Genomic DNA, 23,024 nt, shown 5'->3' with positions numbered 1-23,024 from the left:
GTAGGAAAGACTATCGATGAGGAGTGAGTGATAAATAAATACTTTACTTGTTACATTCGGAGGTATTGAAGCAGCTGCTTCAGTATTTGAGAAGAAGACATACATTCAAGCCAGATTTTTGTTGCGGTTCGATTCATGCTGGCGACTAAACATGAACAATCCTCCAGTTTCTTAGACGGCAGCTACGTAACTACAGCTGTTAGTGTCACATATTGTTGGATTGGATTGGATTGTTAACACATTCTGGGCGGGAACCCCTTTTGGTGTTTTAAAGCATCATGTTATACTTTAGCTATTGAAAAATAGCAGATCTACAAGCTCATATGAACTTGTAGGTCTGCTATTTTTGAAAAATCGTCAAAATGTGCCTGAAATCTTTGAATATAATTGTTAGAGCGAGTTTTTAACTCAAATCTTTGCTACTGGGAGGGTCCCTGGAACAACATATTTTCAGATGGGGGGGGTGGAGGCATATTACATATCATTTTTGAGGTCCTTGACATGAAATATTAAGAACCACTGATATAGAAACATCTGTTCTTCAGAAAAAAAAGTAGTTTTTTAAATTTTGACGTTAGGTCTAAATGGGTTAAGTCCGAGGGGGGGGGGGGGGGGGGGGTGTGTGTGTGTGTGTGTGTGTGTGTGTGTGTGTGTGTGTGTGTGTGTGTGTGTGTGTGTGTGTGTGTGTGTGTGTGTGTGTGTGTGTGTGTGTGTGTGTGTGTGTGTGTGTCGTTAACTGTAGCTTTATCTTAGCCTATAGCACTTGCCGTAGTGCTTGCCCTAGCCTCGACCTCCTACAGGCATATGCATAGGCTCAACTTATGTAACTTAAATAGCACGTTATGTAGACATAACACTCTATAGTGTATACACTTATAATTTCATTCGATAGATCTTCCACTGTTAGGTTCTTAACCCATTTTGACCTGAGATCAGATTCTAAAATTGTTTTCTAAATTTCTCCTAAATTTTCTAAAATGTCAGTGGTTCTTCATTTTTCAAAAATAGCAGACCTACAAGCTCATAGCGCGCCACTCGGTGGCGCGCTATGAGCTTGTAGATCTGCTAATTTTCAATAGCTAGCTAAAGCATAACATAAGGGGTTCCCGCCCAAGCTTACGTATGATTCATGGTGACTATTTTGTATGTACTTGATGTATTACCACGTTTTTTGTTCTTGCTTACTGTAAATCGCTCTGGATTAAGATTGTAAATTGCTTACCATACAATACATAGTATATGTGTGAGTACGTGGAGTGTGGAGGACGTGTACAACCGATGAATAAATGCTTGAACCGTCACAAAGCCCTGAACAACATGGGCTGACTTGCTGTGGGTCTGCTTTGCTGTTACGTAACTCCAGCTGAAGAGTCAGATCTCCTTCATTATGTCTCTGGGAGCTCTCTGTGGGTTAATTCCTGCTACGCCTGTCATAGCCTTCATTTCGCAGAGTGCCTGAGCAGCGGCAGGCGATCCCACGCTGCCTATACGACATACTAGTACACTAGTATGTCGTCCACTTTCCTAGCCAAAGGCAGGGAAAGTGTAAGGGTGGATCCAGCCTACAGGCACATATCTCTGTGTCAGGGATCGTCGCGGCCGTGGCAGGGATTAGTGGTTCGAACATGTATGTGAAATGAAATCTCTGCAATGCATGATCGGGGGATGAAACAAATGTCAGTTACATAACGTGTGTGTATGTATATGTGTGTGTGTGTACTGTATATATATATCACACACACACACACACACACACACACACACACACACAAGGATAAATATGGCTGTAGAGAGACATAAAGGAAAGCTGCTGGAACTAACAGTAGCACATGGGGCTACCATTTGAACCCAGGTCTCAGCTGTGTGTGTGTGTGTGTGTGTGTGTGTGTGTGTGTGTGTGTGTGTGTGTGTGTGTGTGTGTGTGTGTGTGTGTGTGTGTGTGTGTGTGTGTGTGTGTGTGTGTGTGTGTGTGTGTGTGTGTGTGTGTGTGTGTGTGTGTGTGTGTGTGTGTGTGTGTGTGTTGGGGGACTATGAATGTGAACCTATTTATTTTGATCATACTGTTATGGTTGCAGAGACCGGACCGTCTCGCACGTAACCCACCACGGGACCATCAAAGTAAACACACATGGACTGGACTGTCAGGCTGTGCTCAGCTGACACCACATGCACTAGCTCTGTGTGTGTGTGTGCGTGCGTGCGTGCGTGCAGCCGTGCATACACATTACGCAATCAAGTGCATGTGGCAAAGCAGATGCTATTCACTGTGTAAACATTATTTTAAGACGATCTGTTGTGTTCATAACAGTCTCTCTAGGTGGGATTTCCCCCCTGTTTTGCAGACAGTAAATAATCTCTTCTCATTTAGGGCACAGAGTTCAAAACAAAAGGTTTCTATCATGTGGGATCTCTCACTGAGTGAACAATATTGTCACAGGAGTTTGAGTGCGAGCTCCTATAGCTTGAGAATGGGAAGTTTTAACCTCTCCTGCTGCTCCTGTTCTCTTAAGAGAAGTTTGTCTCAGTTTCTTCAGACAAGGAGACAAACTACTGGAGAGATTCCTCTCATAATTGTGATATTGTTTTGCTAACCCAAAGCACAAGGAGCTCTGACTGTTTTTGCCATAGCTTCAGCACAGAAACTTCTCCATCTTCGACGTTATCGTCAGTCTCTAACTAGACTGTACCTCAAGTTTGTTTGTGTAATGTGTATCTAAAATGCTTGCCTGGAGTGTGTGTGTGTGTGTGTGTGTGTGTGTGTGTGTGTGTGTGTGTGTGTGTGTGTGTGTGTGTGTGTGTGTGTGTGTGTGTGTGTGTGTGTGTGTGTGTGTGTGTGTGTGTGTGTGTGTGTGTGTGTGTGTGTGTGTGTGTGTGTGTGTGCGCGTGCGCGCGCGTACGACAGATCAATTGGATCTCCTACAGTGTGTTATATAAGCCTCAACAGCTGGACCAACGTTTGATTCATAAACCATAAACTCCACACAACCCAAAAACAAGTGTGAAGAGAGAACAAGACTGTAGTCCTGTTGGCCCCTTTTTGGCATTTCAGTTCAGCCTGAGCTAAATTCCTTGCTATGATGTCAAGTTACATTTATCAGTTACTCCCGCTCTCTATATTCTTGAGTTCTATATATGTGACCAGATTTGACTGAGAGACTGCCATCGCGCAAATTCCAGCTTTTCACCAGAGGAGAAAACGGTTTTCTTTTTTTTTTCTCTTTTTTCCCCAAATGAGTTAATAGCACAGGCAGACTCTTCACATACTAAAGCATGTCGGAAATAAGTGTCGGAGCTGAAATCGACATGTAAATATGAAATAAATGCTTAAACATGTAGCTAGGTGTAATGTTAGAGACCACAGAAGTGAACCTTTCAAGCCTGTTTTCTCAACTCGCTGTTTTCTGCAAGACATTACTCTAGTATAAGCCATATCTCCAAAACTGGTGGGTCAAACTGAACAACCAATATCTATATTTGAAGCTATGGTTCTCTGCTTTCATGGGCAATCGAGGGCGACTGTGGCTCAGGAGGTAGAGCAGGTCGTCCAATGATCCATGGGTCGGCGGTTCGAATCCCGGCTCCTCCTGTCTACATGTCGAAGTGTCCTTGGGCAAGACACTGAACCCCAAATTGCTCCCGATGTGCTGGTTGGTGCCTTGCATGGCTTCTGCCGCAATCTGTGTATGAATGTGTGAGTGAATGGGTGAATGTAATGCACAATCTATGTAAAGCGCCTTGGATAAAGGCGCTATATAAATGCACCATTTACCATTAAATAAAATCCAATATATAGTATCCAGTATATATATTCTACAATAACAGAGAGAGAGAGAGAGAGACACATTAGTAAGGCATTGGCAGCTAACTGGGTGAGGCTTTATGCCGATGCTGTTTTACTATATTGTGTTGTCGCCTAGTATAAACGTATCTCCAGTTCTCCACAACGTTTAAACAGATCCTGTTTTCCATCTGAATTATTAAAGGTCCCCACATGGTCTGCTGCGCTCACGTTCACCTCAATGTCCCGCAGCTACTGTACACAGACAGCTACTGTACACAGACAGCTACTGTACACAGACAGCTACTGTACACAGACAGCTACTGTACACAGACACGTTACCTGCTACTGTACACAGACACGTTACCTGCTACTGTACACAGACACGTTACCTGCTACTGTACACAGACACGTTACCTGCTACTGTACACAGACACGTTACCTGCTACTGTACACAGACACGTTACCTGCTACTGTACACAGACACGTTACCTGCTACTGTACACAGACACGTTACCTGCTACTGTACACAGACACGTTACCTGCTACTGTACACAGACACGTTACCTGCTACTGTACACAGACACGTTACCTGCTACTGTACACAGACACGTTACCAGCTACTGTACACAGACACGTTACCTGCTACTGTACACAGACACGTTACCTGCTACTGTACACAGACACGTTACCTGCTACTGTACACAGACACGTTACCTGCTACTGTACACAGACACGTTACCTGCTACTGTACACAGACACGTTACCTGCTACTGTACACAGACACGTTACCTCACGTTCACCTCAATGTCCCGCAGCTACTGTACACAGACAGCTACTGTACACAGTGTACAGACAGCTACTGTACAGACAGCTACTGTACACAGACAGCTACTGTACACAGACAGCTACTGTACACAGACAGCTACTGTACACAGTGTACAGACAGCTACTGTACACAGACAGCTACTGTACACAGACAGCTACTGTACACAGACAGCTACTGTACACAGACAGCTACTGTACACAGACACGTTACCTGCATGGCTGGCTGTAGCCAGATAAACGTATCTACTGGAGCACAGCTTGGGTCGCCCAATCACTGTCCATCTACTGGAGCACAGCTTGGGTCGCCCAATCACTGTCCATCTACTGGAGCACAGCTTGGGTCGCCCAATCACTTGTCGATCTCCCGTTGGCCGTGAGAAAGGTCACCCCACAACACGGCCTTCCAGTTCTGAATGTCCTCACGTTAACCCATGAGACCTTTATTCGCCATAAAGTTGAGGAGGAACCACATCCAAAGTTAAACTGAGGAGATGATGTCCCGTTATTTTTAAACTTGGCACGTAGGCGCATGTGCATGCCTGCATATAGGCCATAGAGCCTTTATGAGCATGCTTTAGTACGTTACTGTAAGGGAGGCCCACCTCAAACATCTCCGGCTAAGCCAGGCATCATATTCCCTGCCTGGCGTGTTTCCCATGCTGTGGGTCATGGGGTGATTATCTCTTCCTGTCAGGAATGTGGAGAATTTCCGGAGTTTTTCCCCTCTCTTCCGGCCTCCTTAAGCCAGATTTATACTTTGTTGTGTGACATGTCGCCTATACCGAAAATAGCAGCAGATGTACAAGCTCACAACATGTCACGGAGGCGATGTGTTTTGAGATCGTATAGATCAGCGATTTTATTTTTTTTGTAATACGCAATATGGTAGGGGGTGGGACTGCGACTCTCTATAGAGCGTCGCAGTCCCGCCCCCTACCATGGACCAGGAAATGAATCCCAATGCATTTTTCCCATAGACATTTCAAAAAGTATTTATTTAAAGACGGTTACGCCGCGGACAAAGCAAACTCGAGTCGTGACAACTCATGACAACACAAACAATATTTTGGACCAAACAAATCATTACAAAGAAGAAAAACAACAAAAAAAGTGTTGTAACCTGCCGTTTTTTTCTTCTTTCTAATTATTTTTTCGGCCCCAAAAATTGTGTTTGTTGTCATGATTTGTCATGACTCGAGTTGGCTTTGTACGAGGCTTAAAAGGTCTTTAAATAAATACTATTTGAAAAGTCTATGAGGAAAATGAACGGAGAATCATTTCCTGAGCCCTGGCAGGGGGCCGGACTGCGACGCTCTATAGGCAATCCAGCCTGGCACAGATATGTGCCCTTTGGAGTATATACTGTATCAGATGATGAGCTCTGGATTGTACTAAGCTCTAAGCATGCAGCTTATCTCCGGCTCCCTTGTGGTGTTAATGACAAATGTTGCTCTATAACCTCTTGGCCTTTTCCTAGAAAGGTGTTGATGTGTTCGGGACTGTAATACAAGCTGACTTCAGTCAATGAGGACTAAAGAAAGACTTTATGTAATTGTTGTGATTTGGGTGACCACCTATAAGGTCTCTAGAAGTCTCCATCTAAAGTCTAAACCAAGGGGGGGAGGATCCATCGAGTTGCAGGCGCGGAGAACATATGCCAAGTTTTGCCAACACAACAAAGTATTACACATATCTTCTGACGTTTATCACACACACACACACACACACACACACACACACACACACACAAACAGCGAAATATATACAGTAAGAACAGTGGATAGACTATGACGTCCCTATAGCAGATTATGAAAACAAAGATAAAAACAGAATGAGCAGGAACAAGCATGCATCTATTCTTATATCATATTGCACATACAGTCAGTGACAGTCCCTCCGATACAGTAATGGACAATCATCATGTCATGGTTATCGATATGCTTATGCAGATACATGTTTTGTCTCTGAGTCAGGCAGCCGAGGTCTTAAAATCATAACGGTAATGTCTGAGCCTGCATTGTAGTGTATTTGTTTATCAGCTCAGGCCCGTGTCCGAGTGCACAAGACGTGCGTGCGTGCGACCGTGCGCGTGTGTGTGCGCTCGCTCTGCACACTCGGTCCAAGCTATGTTGTTTGTGCCAAAGGGAGAGAGGCTGTGTTTGTGCAGGGTGGCGGTCCGGGAGGGGGGTGGAGTCAGCTCCAGACGCAAGTATAGGCTGTCTCGACCACGCCAACTCTCCCCACCCATTCTATGCCCTTCTCTCACCCTCTGTCGTTCTCTCGCTCTCTTCCTCTCTCTCCCACCTGTTTTTTTTCTTCTTCGTCATTGTTGATTAGAACAGGGTGGGGAAACGTAGACACAAAAGTCAAAATGGAGGAGCCTTTATTGTGTGGAAGGCTTCTTGAGACCAGGCATGGGAGGAGGAGAGAGGATTTACATCACTCTGACTGAAACTGGCCCGTTTTAGAGTCGCTCAGTGGACTGTACTGTCTTTAACACATTCTGGGCGGGAACCCTTTTTGGTGTTTTAAACATTATGTTATAATTTAGCTATTGAAAAATAGCAGATCTACAAGCTCATAGCGCGGCACCGAGTGCCGCGCTACGAGCTTGTAGATCTGCTATTTTTGAACAATCGTGAAAATGTGCGTCAAATCTTTGAATATATATTATTACAGAGTGAACATTTTAACTCAAATCTTTGCTTCTGAGGAGGTCCCTGGAATGGAACAACATATTTTCAGATGGGGGTCGGCGGCCAATTACATATCATTTTTGGAGTCCTTGACATGAAATATTGAGCACCACTGATACAGAAACATGAGGTTTTTCAGAAAACTGTCGTAAATTTCGATGTCAGGCCTAAATGGGGACATATTTGGCTTCGGTACTCTGTGTGTCTGTGCGTGTGCGACTGTGCGTGTGCGACTGTGCGTGTGCGACTGTGCGTGTGCGTGTGTACGTGCTATTGACCTTGCTCTCACGGGGTTAATGCAGTCTGTAATGACTGTGTTTCTTTGGTCTAATCAGATGCATTCCTGTTTGCTTTCTCCGGCTGCCTGAACCATCAGTGAACGATTAAAAGACCAATAATCTACATAATTTATAGTTGCAGCTTTGGGGCATTCTGTATGCATTCTGGCATGCTGTCGGTCAGACTTTCCATGAAGTGCATCTTGGCCACAATCTTCAGGGATGCCCAAGCAGTGAGCTGGGTCTATACCAAGCAGTGAGCTGGGTCTATACCAAGCAGTGAGCTGGGTCTACCAAGCAGTGAGCTGGGTCTACCAAGCAGTGAGCTGGGTCTACCAAGCAGTGAGCTGGGTCTACCAAGCAGTGAGCTGGGTCTACCGACTCATGGGAGAGTCCACTGTCCCACGCATCAATCTGATGATAAAAACAACCTCAGCATGCATGGCTAAGCAGGCCTGCTTTGTCACATGACTGTGTGACACATAAGGAGATGGCAGTGGCTGAGAATGTTTTGACATATTTTCTCAGGCGCAAAAGACAAAATAACAAATAAAACCCCAAACACTTTTCCATCAAATTTGATACATTTGTGTATGCGCACAGCGATTTATTAATTGACGTAGATCAACGCCAATGGCGCCTGAGGTCTTTTCTGTCGCACATTGTGATCGTCATCAAACATGTGGAGCCCAGTTCACTCTGGCCCCTTTTCCTCTAAAAAGAACTTTGGTTCTAGAACTGGTTCTGTTCTAGATTCTTGGAGGAACCTTGGGTGCTTTCATTCATGGAACCGGCGGCCATGTTTTGGTTCCCGTTCCAAACCAACTTTTAGGGTTCTGAACCAACTCATGTTCTAGTGGAAAGCTGGGGGGCCTCGATCTGTGTCTCCTTTGTCACTGAAAATAGGCCATGGGCTTTAGAGGCTGTGAGAGGGCGACCGGGATGATGTAACTGTACAACTACAGACCTATACGGTACATGTGTGATTATCCCATTTTTACCTGAGATCAGATTCTAAAAATGTCTTCTACATCCTGACAGTTTTCTGAAAAAGCTATGTTTCTATGTCAGTCGTTCTTCGATTTTTCCAAAAATAGCAGACCTACAAGCTTGTAGCGCGCCACTCGGTGGCGCGCTATGAGCTTGGAGATCTGCTATTTTTCAATAGCTAAAGCATAACATAATGCTAACACCAAAAAGGGGTTCCCGCCCAGAATGGGTTAAGGTAGGCCATGTTGTTTTCTCTCTCTGACAGAGTCCGACTCTGCAGCGCTGAGACGGATGCTAATCGCCCTCTTCTTGCCACACATTTGTGATTTCATAATTTGCGTTATCGTGATCCTCGTATCCCCGCTTACTGTATCGTCATGTAAATCAGGTCGATCTGATCTGCAGTCCACGGACGATGAACACAGAGGGACGATGGCAACCGTAAGATGTTTTCCTAGTCATTATTAGGTCTTAGGCCGTTCTCTCCTCTCGGTATGCTAAAGATTATATGTAATATGCCTCCGCCCCCCCACCCCCGCCATCTGAAAATATCTGAAAATATGTTGTTCCAGGGACCTCCCCAGATAGAGAAGCAAAGATTTGAGTTAAAATGTTCACTCTGTAATAATATATATTCAAAGATTTGCGCCACATTTTCACGATTTTTCAAAAATAGCAGACCTACAAGTTCTTGTAGATCTGCTATTTTTCAATAGCTAAAGTATAACATAATGCTTTAAAACACCAAAAGGGGTTCCCGTTTTGAATGGATTAATTAACTAGGCTACCATCCCAGAGGGCACTACGAGTGGAGGCTATTTCTGTCCCTGTGCATGTCTTCCTATTGTATGAACCAAAGCATGGATGTATTGTATCGTACACGTCTTGCCTCTCCTGTCATAATAAATGATGTGAAACACTGGGGGTCTCTGTGACTCGCAACGTTGCCTCGTTCTTCAGATGATCCTTTTAGGCTGTGTTGTTTAGCCTCTGGTGTTTATGTGCAATCGCTATGTGATTAACTTGGCAGGTGGAAATAAAGGGCAAATTACTTCCAAAGAGCACTATAAGTGCTGATCCAGGGTCTTTTATTTATAAAACAGTGATTCCGATTAGAAGAGGGGCATGTACAATTTACAATTTAGGCATTTAGCAGACACTCTTAATCCAGAGCGACTTACATTAAGCAAGAACAAAAAGCATGGGAATACATCACACATATAAAAAGCATTTATCATGAAACATGCGTAAGCTAAGAACGTAACAGTGGAATATCTATATAATGAAACTATACATATATGCTATACTAAGCTATACATATGTACTATGACGTGCTATGACTACATACAATGCAATTATAGTGCTGTCTACATAACATGCTAAAAGTCTGTATCAAATGCTATCTAAGTCTACAAAGATGCTATCTAAGGGGGTATAGGGTAAGTGCTATGGGCCATGATGGAGTCTGAAAAGGTGGGTTTTCAGACTGCGGCGGAAGATTGGGAGTGATGCTGCACTTCTGACTGCAACAGGAAGTGCATTCCACAGTTTTGGTCATGTAATGACCTATTCTCCCTCTCTTTCTGTCTCTCTCTTTCTTTCTTTCTCTCTCTCTCCCCCTTTCCTTATCTGGCTTTTTGTTTGTTGTCTCTTCTTTGTTTGTTTGTTGTCTCTTCTTTGTCTCTTCTTTGTCTTCTTTGTCTCTTCTTTGTCTTCTTTGTCTCTTCTTTGTCTCTTCTTTGTCTCTTCTTTGACTTCTTTGTCTCTTCTTTGTCTCTTCTTTGTCTCTTCTTTGTTTGTTGTCTCTTCTATTAGTCTCCCAGTCCAACAGCAGCCTAAAGAAGCACCGGAGTCGCAGCATCTTCAGCCCGTTCTTCTGCTGTTTCCGCAACTACAATGAATACCATGTGGAGCCTCCGTCCCCCAACAACAAGAGCCTCTCCTCGCTGCCCCCGCCTCAGCCCGAGGAGAACGGAAGCCCGCCCAAGGTGAAGCTCCTCAATGCATCTCCTTCTCTGTTTTGTTTGTTTTTCATGGTTGGGCAGCATAAAAAATGTATTAACCCGTTTTGGGCGGGAACCCCTTTTGGTGTTAGCATCATGCTTTAGCTATTGAAAAATAGCAGATCTACAAGCTCATAGCGCGCCACCGAGTGGCGCGCTATGAGCTTGTAGGTCTGCTATTTTTGAAAAATCGAAGAACCACTGACGTAGAAACATAGCTTTTTCAGAAAACTGTCAGGATGTAGAAGACATTTTTAGAATCTGATCTCAGGTCAAAATGTATTAACCTTTACCACACACAGAATGGACTGAGAGTACAGAAGCTAGATGTAACAAAACAACTATAATCTTTGCTGCTGTCCTGCAGAAACCTTTTAACCCCATTTAGACCTGACGTCGAAATTTAAAAAATGTCTTCTAAATCACGACAATTTTCTGAAAAACCTCATGTTTCTGTATCAGTGGTGCTCAATATTTCATGTCAAGGACCCCTAGAATTATATGTATTTGGCCGCCGACCCCCCATCTGAAAATATGTTGTTCCAGGGACCCCGACAGAAGCAAAGATTTGAGTTAAAAATGTTCGCTGTGAAAGTATATATAGTCAAAGATTTGCACGCACATTTTCACGATTTTTTTAAAATAGCAGACCTACAAGCTCGTAGCGCGCCACTCGGTGGCACGCTATGAGCTTGTAGATCTGCTATTTTTCAATAGCTAAATTATAACGATGTTTAAAACACCAAAAACACCCTATAACTTTTTGTGTTTTTTTGTTTGTTTCTTTCCATAAATGTAATGCCTAACCTGAATCATACTACAGAGTACAGACAGCATCAAATAAAAGTATCAAAAGTAGCAGATTCACAAGCTTGAAACACGCCGAACACCATTTAAAAATGTTAACCCTGAAAAGTAACAGTTTTGAACACAACATTATGAGGTTTCTCAGCCGACAGGGATGATCTGTGGAAGTCTGTCTGTATCTGTGTGTTTTATGACTGCAGAAGACGTCCCTGCAGTTCTACCTGAAGGAGCAGCAGGCTAAGTATTGAGCCGTATTTTTGTGTGGCCTCGATAAAGAAGAAAAGCTTGTAAACGTTTGCCTGGTCTTCCTGCAGAGGGCTGGGCCTTGGAGTGAGCGGCGCTGTGCAGTCTCACTGCCTTTCCCTCCACAGAGGGCTGGGCCTTGGAGTGAGCGGCGCTGTGCAGTCTCACTGCCTTTCCCTCCACAGAGGGCTGGGCCTTGGAGTGAGCGGCGCTGTGCAGTCTCAGTCTCACTGCCTTTCCCTCCAGAGGGCTGGGCCTTGGAGTGAGCGGCGCTGTGCAGTCTCACTGCCTTTCCCTCCACAGAGGGCTGGGCCTTGGAGTGAGCGGCGCTGTGCAGTCTCACTGCCTTTCCCTCCACAAATCTTTCCAGCTGCTCCAAACCCGTTGAACCCAGAGCTTGTTTACCATCCACTGCTCGAAAAATACGGGCACGCTTCCCACAGCACATTCTTCGATATCCGCCTACACACACACACACACACACACACACACGCTCACACACACGCTCACGCAAAGACACACGCTCACACACGCACATGTAACCACCACACAAAATACACACACACACACACTAACGCCACATTGAGGACAAAAATAATGAAAGAACACAGGGACATGCATGTGCACACACACACACACACACACACACACATGCACGCGCAGTTGGAAGTACTTGCTCACACAAGTTTGCAGAGGTCTTCTTAACTACACCATGTACCCATATGAAAGCACACACAGTCGTGCACGTGCACGCGCACCCCAAACACACGTGCACACCTCTGTGCATCCGGTCCTCTTAATCCTCATAAAGTAGGCCTTGTGTGTGTCTGGGGTGATGGATTGCCTGGTACCACCCCCCCCCCCCCCCCCCCCCTCCTCCCCCTCACACACACACTCTGACCAGTGTAGTGAGTATGTGTTAAGTGAACATTCTGCCCACGGAAAAGACGCCAAGCCCCCCCCAACCCCCCCCCCCCCCCCCCCCTCCACAAACACGGCGTTCCCCTGCCAAGGCAGGTACGCTAGGACTATAAATGGAGCGAGATCATATCACCTTTCCACTCGTGTGTACCTGTAAATGGCTCTCGTTTGGGGTTGGAATGTTGTGGGGCCTCTTTACGGGTACTAGTACACATGACCCGCTCCGGACCCCTTCTTAACAAACCAGTTTAAAGGGCTGCCTGCAAACTATCGATTATTGTATTAGCGATCAATCTATCTAGTACTTCTTTTTCAATTCATCGAATGATTGAGAAGCATATATTATACTTTGTCGCACAATGGTGTTCTGCAGAATCAGAATACATTTTAACAGCGGGCGACAGCCAGACGAATCTTCCGGAAGTGCATTATTTTGTCAATGGGACCCGGCGGCAACTACCGGCGATAGCAGGCGAACAGGCAATAGTACTTTACAGGCTTAGTCATACTCCTTTTTGTCTCCACCAGGCCGAAGGCTTGGGGAGAGAGTATGTTTTGCACTCCGTCCGTCCGTCCGTGTGTGTGTCCGTCCGTCCGTCCGTACGTGTGTGTGTCCGGCCGTCCGTCCTTCCGTCTGTGAACAGCTAATCTCCGGCACCGTTAACCCGGTCGATGCCAAATTTTGCACACACACTCCCTGGATGCCAACGATGAACCTCTGCCCCAAAATGTCCAGGACGGCCTGTTATAGCGCCACCAAGAGGCCGCTTTGTGCAAAACAAGTTTTTGGACAGTACACCTACAGATTTTGTCCAAACATCACGCAAATTGGTACACAGTCTCTCTAGAGCCATTCAACGAAACGGGTCTTTCAGATTTCTCAGACTCCATCCTGATTGGCTAAGATTGGCTTCCAAAGTTTTGCAGGAGTGCTCAGTTTCAAACAAAATGCTGCAAATCATGAACCCATAGTGTGATTTCCGTGAAATTGTGCATGCACATTCCCACTAGGCCGAGGAAGAAATGCCACATGAACATTTTCAACTCAGCCTCATGGTGGTGCTATAACTGGCCGAAATGTTTTACCTCTATCTGCACAGATCTGTGGATAACTTTGTATGCCAACTCCCTAGAGGCCAAGGAAAAACCTTTGCCTGGAATTTTTCACATCTGCTCTTTATAGCGCCACCAGGAGGCCGACATATGTAAAACACATTTTCTAATATTACTCCTTCAGAATTTATCCAAATTTCACGCAAATCGGTACACATGCTCTTCATAGTCATGTGATCAAGACGGGTTTGTTTGATTTCTCATAATCCACCCTCATTGGCTACGATTGGCTTCTAAACTTTTCAGGAGTAGCCCGCTTTGTACCCGTTTTGTACAAATCGCCACAACTACTCAACGCAGCGTCCGATTGTGGTGAAACTGTGCATGCATATTCCCACTAGGCTTTGGAAGAAATGCCACTTGACAGTTTTCAAATGCCTCATGGTGGCGCTACAACAGGTCAAGCCGCGTCACACACACACACACACACACACACGTTTATATTGCTCCTAAACATTTTGCCAAACATCACACACACTCCTATCCTCCTGGTGGAGACCTGTGCCCAGAAGGGCACTTTTTCTAGTTTTCACCTACAGTATTATGACATTCCCCAAAATAAATATGGAATTGTTTACTAATCAATTGTTTTGATAACATATCTATGACCGATTACACCAATGAACTGTTGCAGTCCTAAACTTTAGTTCCCGTTAATTTCCGAATGAACCCGGCGAACCCTCGGAAAGAATAAACAGCCTTGTTATAATGCTAGGCTGATGTTGTTCTGTTCTTGGCGGGCTCGCCCTCCGCCTGCCATCCCTCCCCACAGATCGCTCGCCCTCCGCCTGCCATCCCTCCCCACAGATCGCTCGCCCTCCGCATGCCATCCCTCCCCACAGATCGCTCGCCCTCCGCCTGCCATCCCTCCCCACAGATCGCTCGCCCTCCGCCTGCCATCCCTCCCCACAGATCGCTCGCCCTCCGCCTGCCATCCCTCCCCACAGATCGCCCTCCGCCTGCCATCCCTCCCCACAGATCGCTCGCCCTCCGCCTGCCATCCCTCCCCACAGATCGCTCGCCCGCCGCCTGCCATCCCTCCCCACAGATCGCTCGCCCTCCGCCTGCCATCCCTCCCCACAGATCGCTCGCCCTCCGCCTGCCATCCCTCCCCACAGATCGCTCGCCCTCCGCATGCCATCCCTCCCCACAGATCGCTCGCCCTCCGCCTGCCATCCCTCCCCACAGATCGCTCGCCCTCCGCCTGCCATCCCTCCCCACAGATCGCTCGCCCTCCGCCTGCCATCCCTCCCCACAGATCGCCCTCCGCCTGCCATCCCTCCCCACAGATCGCTCGCCCGCCGCCTGCCATCCCTCCCCACAGATCGCTCGCCCTCCGCCTGCCATCCCTCCCCACAGATCCCTCCCCTCCGCCTGCCATCCCTCCCCACAGATCGGAGGGCTCGCCCTCCGCCTGCCATCCCTCCCCACAGATCGCTCGCGTGCTTTCTGGAGCGCTGGCCAGCACTATTTGTTACTATGGTAGCTCTGTTTGTGTTCTGACTTTCTATCACTCTGGTATTATATGGCTCGTTCTCTCTCTCCCATTTCTCGACCACAACCCCAGGGTTTTTTTTTATCTGTGCTGTTTTCCCTCTCTTTCTCTTCCTCAGTTGTCCTCTCTGCTGTTTTCCCTCTCTTTCTCTTTCTGTTCCTCAGTTGTCCTCTTTCTGCTGTTTTCCCTCTCTTTCTCTTTCTGTTCCTCAGTTTGTCCTCTTTCTGCTGTTTTCCCTCTCTTTCTCTTTCTGTTCCTCAGTTGTCCTCTTTCTGCTGTTTTCCCTCTCTTTCTCTTTCTGTTCCTCAGTTGTCCTCTTTCTGCTGTTTTCCCTCTCTTTCTCTTTCTGTTCCTCAGTTGTCCTCTTTCTGCTGTTTTCCCTCTCTTTCTCTTTCTGTTCGTCAGTTGTCCTCTTTCTGCTGTTTTCCCTCTCTTTCTCTTTCTGTTCCTCAGTTGTCCTCTTTCTGCTGTTTTCCCTCTCTTTCTCTTTCTGTTCCTCAGTTGTCCTCTTTCTGCTGTTTTCCCTCTCTTTCTCTTTCTGTTCCTCAGTTGTCCTCTTTCTGCTGTTTTCCCTCTCTTTCTCTTTCTGTTCCTCAGTTGTCCTCTTTCTGCTGTTTTCCCTCTCTTTCTCTTTCTGTTCCTCAGTTTGTCCTCTTTCTGCTTTTTCTTTTTCCCTTTTTTTCCCCAGTGGTGGAAAAGAACACTCACATTGTTTACATAAGTGAAAGTATGTCAGTACTACTGCAAAGTAGAAATACTCTGTTATGTCAGTACTACTGCAAAGTAGAAATACTCTGTTATGTCAGTACTACTGCAAAGTAGAAATACTCTGTTACGTCAGTACTACTGCAAAGTAGAAATACTCTGTTACGTCAGTACTACTGCAAAGTAGAAATACTCTGTTACGTCAGTACTACTGCAAAGTAGAAATACTCTGTTACGTCAGTACTACTGCAAAGTAGAAATACTCTGTTATGTCAGTACTACTGCAAAGTAGAAATACTCTGTTACGTCAGTACTACTGCAAAGTAGAAATACTCTGTTACGTCAGTACTACTGCAAAGTAGAAATACTCTGTTACGTCAGTACTACTGCAAAGTAGAAATACTCTGTTACGTCAGTACTACTGCAAAGTAGAAATACTCTGTTATGTCAGTACTACTGCAAAGTAGAAATACTCTGTTATGTCAGTACTACTGCAAAGTAGAAATACTCTGTTACAAGTAAATGGCCGGAATTCAAAATGTACTTGGATAAAGTTATTGGCATCAAAATGTACTGAAATAAATATTTTCACGATTTAAAAAAAAAAATAGCAGACCTACAAGCTCGTAGCGCGCCACTCGGTGGCGCGCTATGAGCTTGTAGATCTGCTATTTTTCAATAGCTAAAGCATAACATAATGCTAACGCCAAAAGGGGTTCCCGCCCAGAATGGGTTAAAGTACCAAAAGTATAAAGTACTCATTATGCAGAATGTTCCATTTCACACAAGTTGTCAAATATATTATGTATAAAAAACCTTTTGAAAATATACTATTTTTATTTTGGAAAGTACATTTACTCAAGTACTGTACTTTCTACTGTACAATTCTGAGGTATTTGTACTTTACTAGAGTATTTCCGATTTCCAGTACTTTTACTTCTACTCCACTACATCTCAGAGGCAAATATTGTACTTTTACTCCACTACATCTATTTGAAAACCTTAGTTACTAGTTACTTTGTACATTTGATTATTATCATGGCAAAACATACATTAACCACTTCAGCCCTATATACATTTCAGCCATTTGAAAATAGCCGATCTACAAGCTCATGTAGATGTTGTAGACGAGCCATTTTCAAAGTACTGCATAATGAGTACTTTTGATTTTAGTACTTTAATCAACGGCAATGGCGGTAAGCGTTGTATCAAAAAATAGGCTTCAGTTGACCTACATCTACGGCAACGACACTGAAAGAATTAAGTACAGTACAATAAGTGTAATTGTACTACTTAGTTACTCTACACCACCTCTGTGTTGTTGATGCTTATTCCGTTTTCTTTCATTCTCTCTCTCTCTCTCTCTCTCTCTCTCTCTCTCTCTCTCCCTCTCCCTCTCCCTCTCTCTCTCTCTCTCTCTCTCTCTCTCTCTCTCTCTCTCTCTCTCTCTCCCTCTCCCTCTCCCTCTCCCTCTCCCTCTCCCTCTCCCTCTCCCTCTCCCTCTCCCTCTCCCTCTCTCTCTCTCTCTCTCTCTCTCTCTCTCTCTCCCTCTCCCTCTCCCTCTCCCTCTCCCTCTCCCTCTCCCTCTCCCTCTCCCTCTCCCTCTCCCTCTCCCTCTCCCTCTCCCTCTCCCTCTCCCTCTCCCTCTCCCTCTCCCTCTCTCTCTCTCTCTCTCTCTCTCTCTCTCTCTCTCTCTCTCCCTCTCTCTCTCTCTCTCTCCCTCTCCCTTCTCTCTCTCTCTCTCTCTCTCTCTCTCTCTCTCTCTCTCTCTATCTTTACCCACCTGTCTACATCTCTGTTTTACCTCCTCTAGTGTGACCAGGTGCAGGTCGTCTCCATCCCCAGTGTATGTATATATTTTTTTCATTTGTTCTTTCTTGTCGTTTTCCCTCATCGAACCTCCGCCGCCTCTTACCTGTGATGGCTGTGTCCTATCAGGGGTGCTTCTCATTTGCTGCATGTGTTGATCTCCAATACAGCTCGCCTGCTTAGCGCTCAATAACATTCCACACAGACCTTAGAGTATATATGAATAGAGACGGCACCGGATATCTCCTCCCATCCACTTGCATTCAGTTGCTCAAAAGCGCATGAGGCGATTTCACTCCTCCTTCCGGGTAGGAACAGAGTGCATTCTGGGATGGATTTGCCCCAAACTCATGAACGCGCCGGCCGTTGACTATCATTGCACGCGTTCACGTATGTCGTATGAAACAGCGGCGCTCACGTATGAAACAGCGTTCACGTGTACCAGCGCGTTCATGAGTTTGGCCCAGCGCTGCAATACCAAATTCGGCCACTATGTCCATTTCGCCTCAGGGTTTCCTCCGGGTGCCGTCTCTATTCATATATACTCTAAGGCACAGACGCACATCCTCACCGTAACATTTCGCACATCCTCCTCGATCTGATCAGCAAGACGTTCCTCCTGACTTGACTTTGTAGGTAACTGCCTAAGCCTGATTCATGCTTCGTCGTGCAACGGTGTCCAATGATGAAGATAAAATAGACTATCTACAAGCTCATAACGCAGTGTGAACACGATGCGTTGTGAGCTCATAGATCTGCTATTTGCAGAGAGTCTGTTTTAATCAACGTGTAAAGCTTATTTTATGTTCTTATGGCTTGGTTGAATGCTTGATTCTGATTGGTCAATCGCTTAATTCAGCGGTGAGTTATCTCATCATAATGACCGCTCCGCTGTATAACAGACCGCTGCCTAATCAAACCCTCTGAGCACCAGCTGCGCGGCTGCGCCCCGCTTGATTTACTGCTGTTTCCAACATGACAGCCATGTAAACACACACACACACACACACTAGTGACACACAATGTCATTTACAGCTAAACATTGCTCTCAAAAATGTTTTTGAAAACATTTGAGCGAGAAATAGACGAAGCAGGACCCGAAAATGGATTCTATTTGATCAACTCACTTCCTTGTTTTCCGACAGTGCTGCAGCCCTGCAGCTGGCCAGACGCAGCCAGCGCGAACTTATGGAATACTTTTTTTGTTGTGTTTTGGGTCAATGTATTAATTTATGTTAGGTAGCCACTAGCCATGTAATAAGCGGGATAATATCTGGCTTCTCCTTCAGGGAAAATAACCACCTCGGCTTCGCCTCGGTGGTTAAACTCCCTGTCGGTGAATTATCTCCCGACAATGACCACCTAGCCAGATATTATCCCTTACTTGTTCAATGGTGTTGCTCACAGAAAATAGCCTTTTAACACGTTGTGAGCTTGTAGATTCTGCATTTTCTTTGGCAAGCGACATCATCACATGACAAGGCTTAAGTATTGACCTTGACCATGACATGTCTTTTTCCACAGTAGCAGAAAATAATAACCCAATGCCTTCTTTAGTCATTTTCTCATTAAGCCGTACTGATTAAATTCTGTTTTTCCATCAGAGATGTTTGGAACAGCAGTTTTGAACAAATTGATGGCTGAGAGTGTGTGTGTGTGTGTGTGTGTGTGTGTGTGTGTGTGTGTGTGTGTGTGTGTGTGTGTGTGTGTGTGTGTGTGTGTGTGTGTGTGTGTGTGTGTGTGTGTGTGTGTGTGTGTGTGTGTGTGTGTGTGTGTGTGTGTGTGTGTGTGTGTGTGTGTGTGTGTGTGTGTGTGTGTGTGTGTGTGTGTGTGTGTGAGTATTATTTTGTCAGATCTTAGACCAGAAAAGAGGATTTATTTGCAGAGAGCGTCCTTGGAGACACAGTGCTATACATGGACTTATTTGGGAGGTATCGCATATCCTGCGGATTTAGTGTCATTCAGGATATTATTCACACTCGCAGCGTTCCATGTCGTGGCCCAAGTTATAAACTGCATTACCCAGCAGCCACCTCATTTCCCTGGCAGGAAGCCCCTGCGGGGACAAGGTCTGCTCCTTGTTCTCAAGGACCTTGGACAGGTGAATCTAAATGACTCCGGCTGCCATTTAGACGAGTCCCTCCCTGCTCTAATGCACTGCTACCGATGACACCACCGTGTCAACTGACTCGGCAGCCTAAACAAGACATCATTACATCACTTTACAACCATTTAAGACCGCCAGGCTGATTCTATGAATGCTTTCTAAATCAGTAGTTCTCACACTTTGAAGGTTTTTCAAAAAACTTTCCAAAATAGTACTTTGTTGTACTTTGTTCACACTTAACCCATTTTGGGCGGGAACCCCTTTTGGTGTTAGCATTATGTTATGCTTTAGCTATTGAGAAATAGCAGACCTACAAGCTCATAGCAGACCTACGAGCTTGTAGGTCTGCTATTTTTGAAAAATCGAAGAACGGCTGACAGAAACATAGCTTTTTCAGAAAACTGTCAGGATGTAGAAGACATTTTTAGAATCTGATCTCGGGTCAAAACGGGTTAAATCTGTTAACCTGGGACACAATACTGAAGCAAACCAAGTACGTACGCAAAGTCTTGTGTCTACTAGTGTCTCTCTTGACATTTGGACGGCATTGAAGGAACACATCGCTTAGTAAGCGATGTGTTACATCAGCGTATAAGCACTTTGACACGACGATGTCACATGAGAGATGTTCAGCGAACACTTGTCACTAGTGTGACTAAGTGTAACATTTTGAAATGGTGTCCCCCCTGCCCTGTGGGCACGTTGGGGGGGGAGGGCATTTGTCTCGGTGTGCAGTTCGCTAGTGAAAATGTCAAGGTCCCGGTCAGTGGCTTGTCTTCGCCTGACCTGCATGTATAAAAGCCCCCATTCATCAGGCCGTTATGGGATGCCTTTCACTGGTCCCTGTTCCCAGGGAATTCTTCTCATGCTACATCAGCGATAAGACATGATAAACACCATCAGCCTTGAAAACACACGCACGCACGCACGCACGCACACCGCACGCACGCACACCGCACGCACGCACGCACGCACGCACGCACACCGCACGCACGCACGCACGCACGCACGCACGCACACGCACACAAACATTTTTCTCCTGGAAAAAACGATCATAGATTGCGTCATAAGAACTGTGTTCCAGAAATGAACCTATAATCAGTCGGGGTGATTGTATTCATATGGATTATGAAGCATCAGTTGACGGTGAAAAAGTACTAATTTTTCTACAGGGTAAGAAAACATATATATTTTTCTCCACAGACCTTATCAAATGTAACTCGATATCGTGAACAGAGCACAGAGTCACATACCTGACGAAATTGCCTGGGTGGTTTGTTTATTTTTGGAACACGGTTCGTATATGATGCCAACAAAGATTTCTCCAAGGGATTTGCAAAGAGAGAAAAACAAATAAGGCCGTCAGCCAAGGGGTAGAGGGAGTGACGTCAGCCAGGACTTGGGCACTCTATGGCTGGCATGCAAAATTGGTTATTTTTATGTCAAATCTTTTTGCTTCTCAGATGCCTCTGTATCATGTTAGTGCTTCAGAAGTTCTAAGGGTTTGTTTTTACTCTCCTCATAGTTAACCTATTTAGGCCTGACGGCGAAATAAAAAAAAACGTTCGCTCTGAAAGAATATATACCTATTCAAAGATTTGTGCCGCATTTTTACGATTTTTCAAAAATAGCAGACCTACAAGTTCGTAGCGCGCCACTCGGTGGCACGCTATGAGCTTGTAGATCTGCTATTTTTCAATAGCTAAAGTATAATAATGGGTTAAATGAACACTCCAGATTTGACTGGGTGTCAGTGTTGATTTTTTTCAGCAAATTAGATTTTTAGAGTTTTTTTTAGAGTTTTATTTAATACATTTAAACTTTTTAATTTTAAACATTCTGAAATGTTTTAGTGTTGGTCTAGCTTTAGTCGACTAAATCTACAGTTGATTTTGACGACAAAAATGTCTATGGGCAGGCCTTGATGCCTGATTTTACACTAGGTTGCATGCTGAAAATTGCCGATCGACACGCTCGTGTTGCCGAAAGCTTGTAGATATGCTACACCCGAGCATGTTTCAAACTCGTCTTTTAGTTCTACTGGATCTCTTCTCTACTAGTTCACTGCAGATTTGCGTGCGTGCGTGCGTGCGTGCGTGCGTGCGTGCGTGCGGCGTGCGCCCTCCCCCCTATCGCCGTGCCATCTGCCCTATGCCCGTCTCCCTTCACAGGCTTGCTTGGCAGAGCCCAGACGTATCCTGACATGACATCACTTAGTAGAAAGTGCTCCCTATGCAGGTGGAGAGTTTGTGGTAAACAACTGAGTCAGCAGCATCACTGCATCATCATAACCGCCATTTAAAGAGCGTCCGTAGAAAGCCCAGAAATATACTAATGATGTGGGTTCACTTCACTTTATGTATTTCTTCTTAAGTGGCAACCACTATGGCCCCCCCTAGAGGCAGAGGCTTTCTACTGCAGCCAGGAGCAGCCATACAACCGTCTCTTCACTGCTTGGAGAAGAAGTCACACTCACTCTCTATGCACAGCGCTGTCGTACAGCCTACTCGCTCTAACGACCGTGTGTGTGTGTGTGTGTGTGTGTGTGTGTGTGTGTGTGTGTGTGTGTGTGTGTGTGTGTGTGTGTGTGTGTGTGTGTGTGTGTGTGTGTGTGTGTGTGTGTGTGTGTGTGTGTGTGTGTGTGTGTGTGTGTGTGTGTGTGTGTGTGTGTGTGTGTGTGTGTGTGTGTGTGTGTGTGTGTTCTCTGCAGCCTCCTGACCAGGCCCTGCTGCCAGAGGTCAGTATATCAGACTATGGCAAGAACTGTGTGGTGATCGACTTGGATGAGACCCTGGTGCACAGCTCCTTCAAGGTACAGGTCACATGCACACATGACCATAATGTACTTCATCCCAACTTGACCACTTTCAACCTGGTGCCCCTGCTTTTTGGGCATGTGATTCATTATATGCAAATACATTTCCTGAAATTTCCTCAATTTCAAAACGTTAAAACAACTGTGAACAGATCAGATCTACCAGCTCAGAGACTATTTCTGAGAAATGTTGAAAGTGTGAGAACTGCTGATTTTAGAAGGCATTTGTAGAATCGCCCTCAGTTGTACTGCCCACAAAAAAAGTTCAGAAACGTAAGTTTGGTCGATTATTTCTTCCATTCAGAATTATATATACGTATTATATTTTCTGTCTTTTTTTTCTTGATTAGTCTACTCTGTTCTGAAAAAAAAGGAAAACAGAAAGGCATGCACAATCGCTTCATTCAGACACACCCATCTCTCACGCGCGCGCACA

General features: G+C 45.4%; 1 protein-coding gene across 2 annotated transcripts in view; it reads left to right on the top strand.

Annotated features, from left to right (window-relative positions):
- ctdspla (CTD (carboxy-terminal domain, RNA polymerase II, polypeptide A) small phosphatase-like a) overlaps positions 1-23,024 on the top strand; it is a 54,989-nt gene that overhangs the window by 17,354 nt on the left and 14,611 nt on the right. Inside the window, exons 2-4 of one of the 2 annotated variants that reach the window (XM_079489218.1) lie at positions 10,386-10,558; positions 17,671-17,703; positions 22,484-22,585. In XM_079489218.1, the coding sequence (XP_079345344.1) occupies positions 10,386-10,558; positions 17,671-17,703; positions 22,484-22,585 (308 nt within the window). The remainder of the gene's footprint in view (positions 1-10,385; positions 10,559-17,670; positions 17,704-22,483; positions 22,586-23,024) is intronic. The other variant, XM_079489219.1, reaches the window with a different exon arrangement.

This window comes from Electrona antarctica (assembly GCF_951216825.1).
Source record: "Electrona antarctica genome assembly, chromosome: 20".
In the NCBI taxonomy this organism is placed as follows: domain Eukaryota; kingdom Metazoa; phylum Chordata; class Actinopteri; order Myctophiformes; family Myctophidae; genus Electrona; species Electrona antarctica.
The sequence above is the reverse complement of the archived record's forward strand: the minus strand, read 5'-3'. Positions and strand labels throughout refer to the sequence as shown.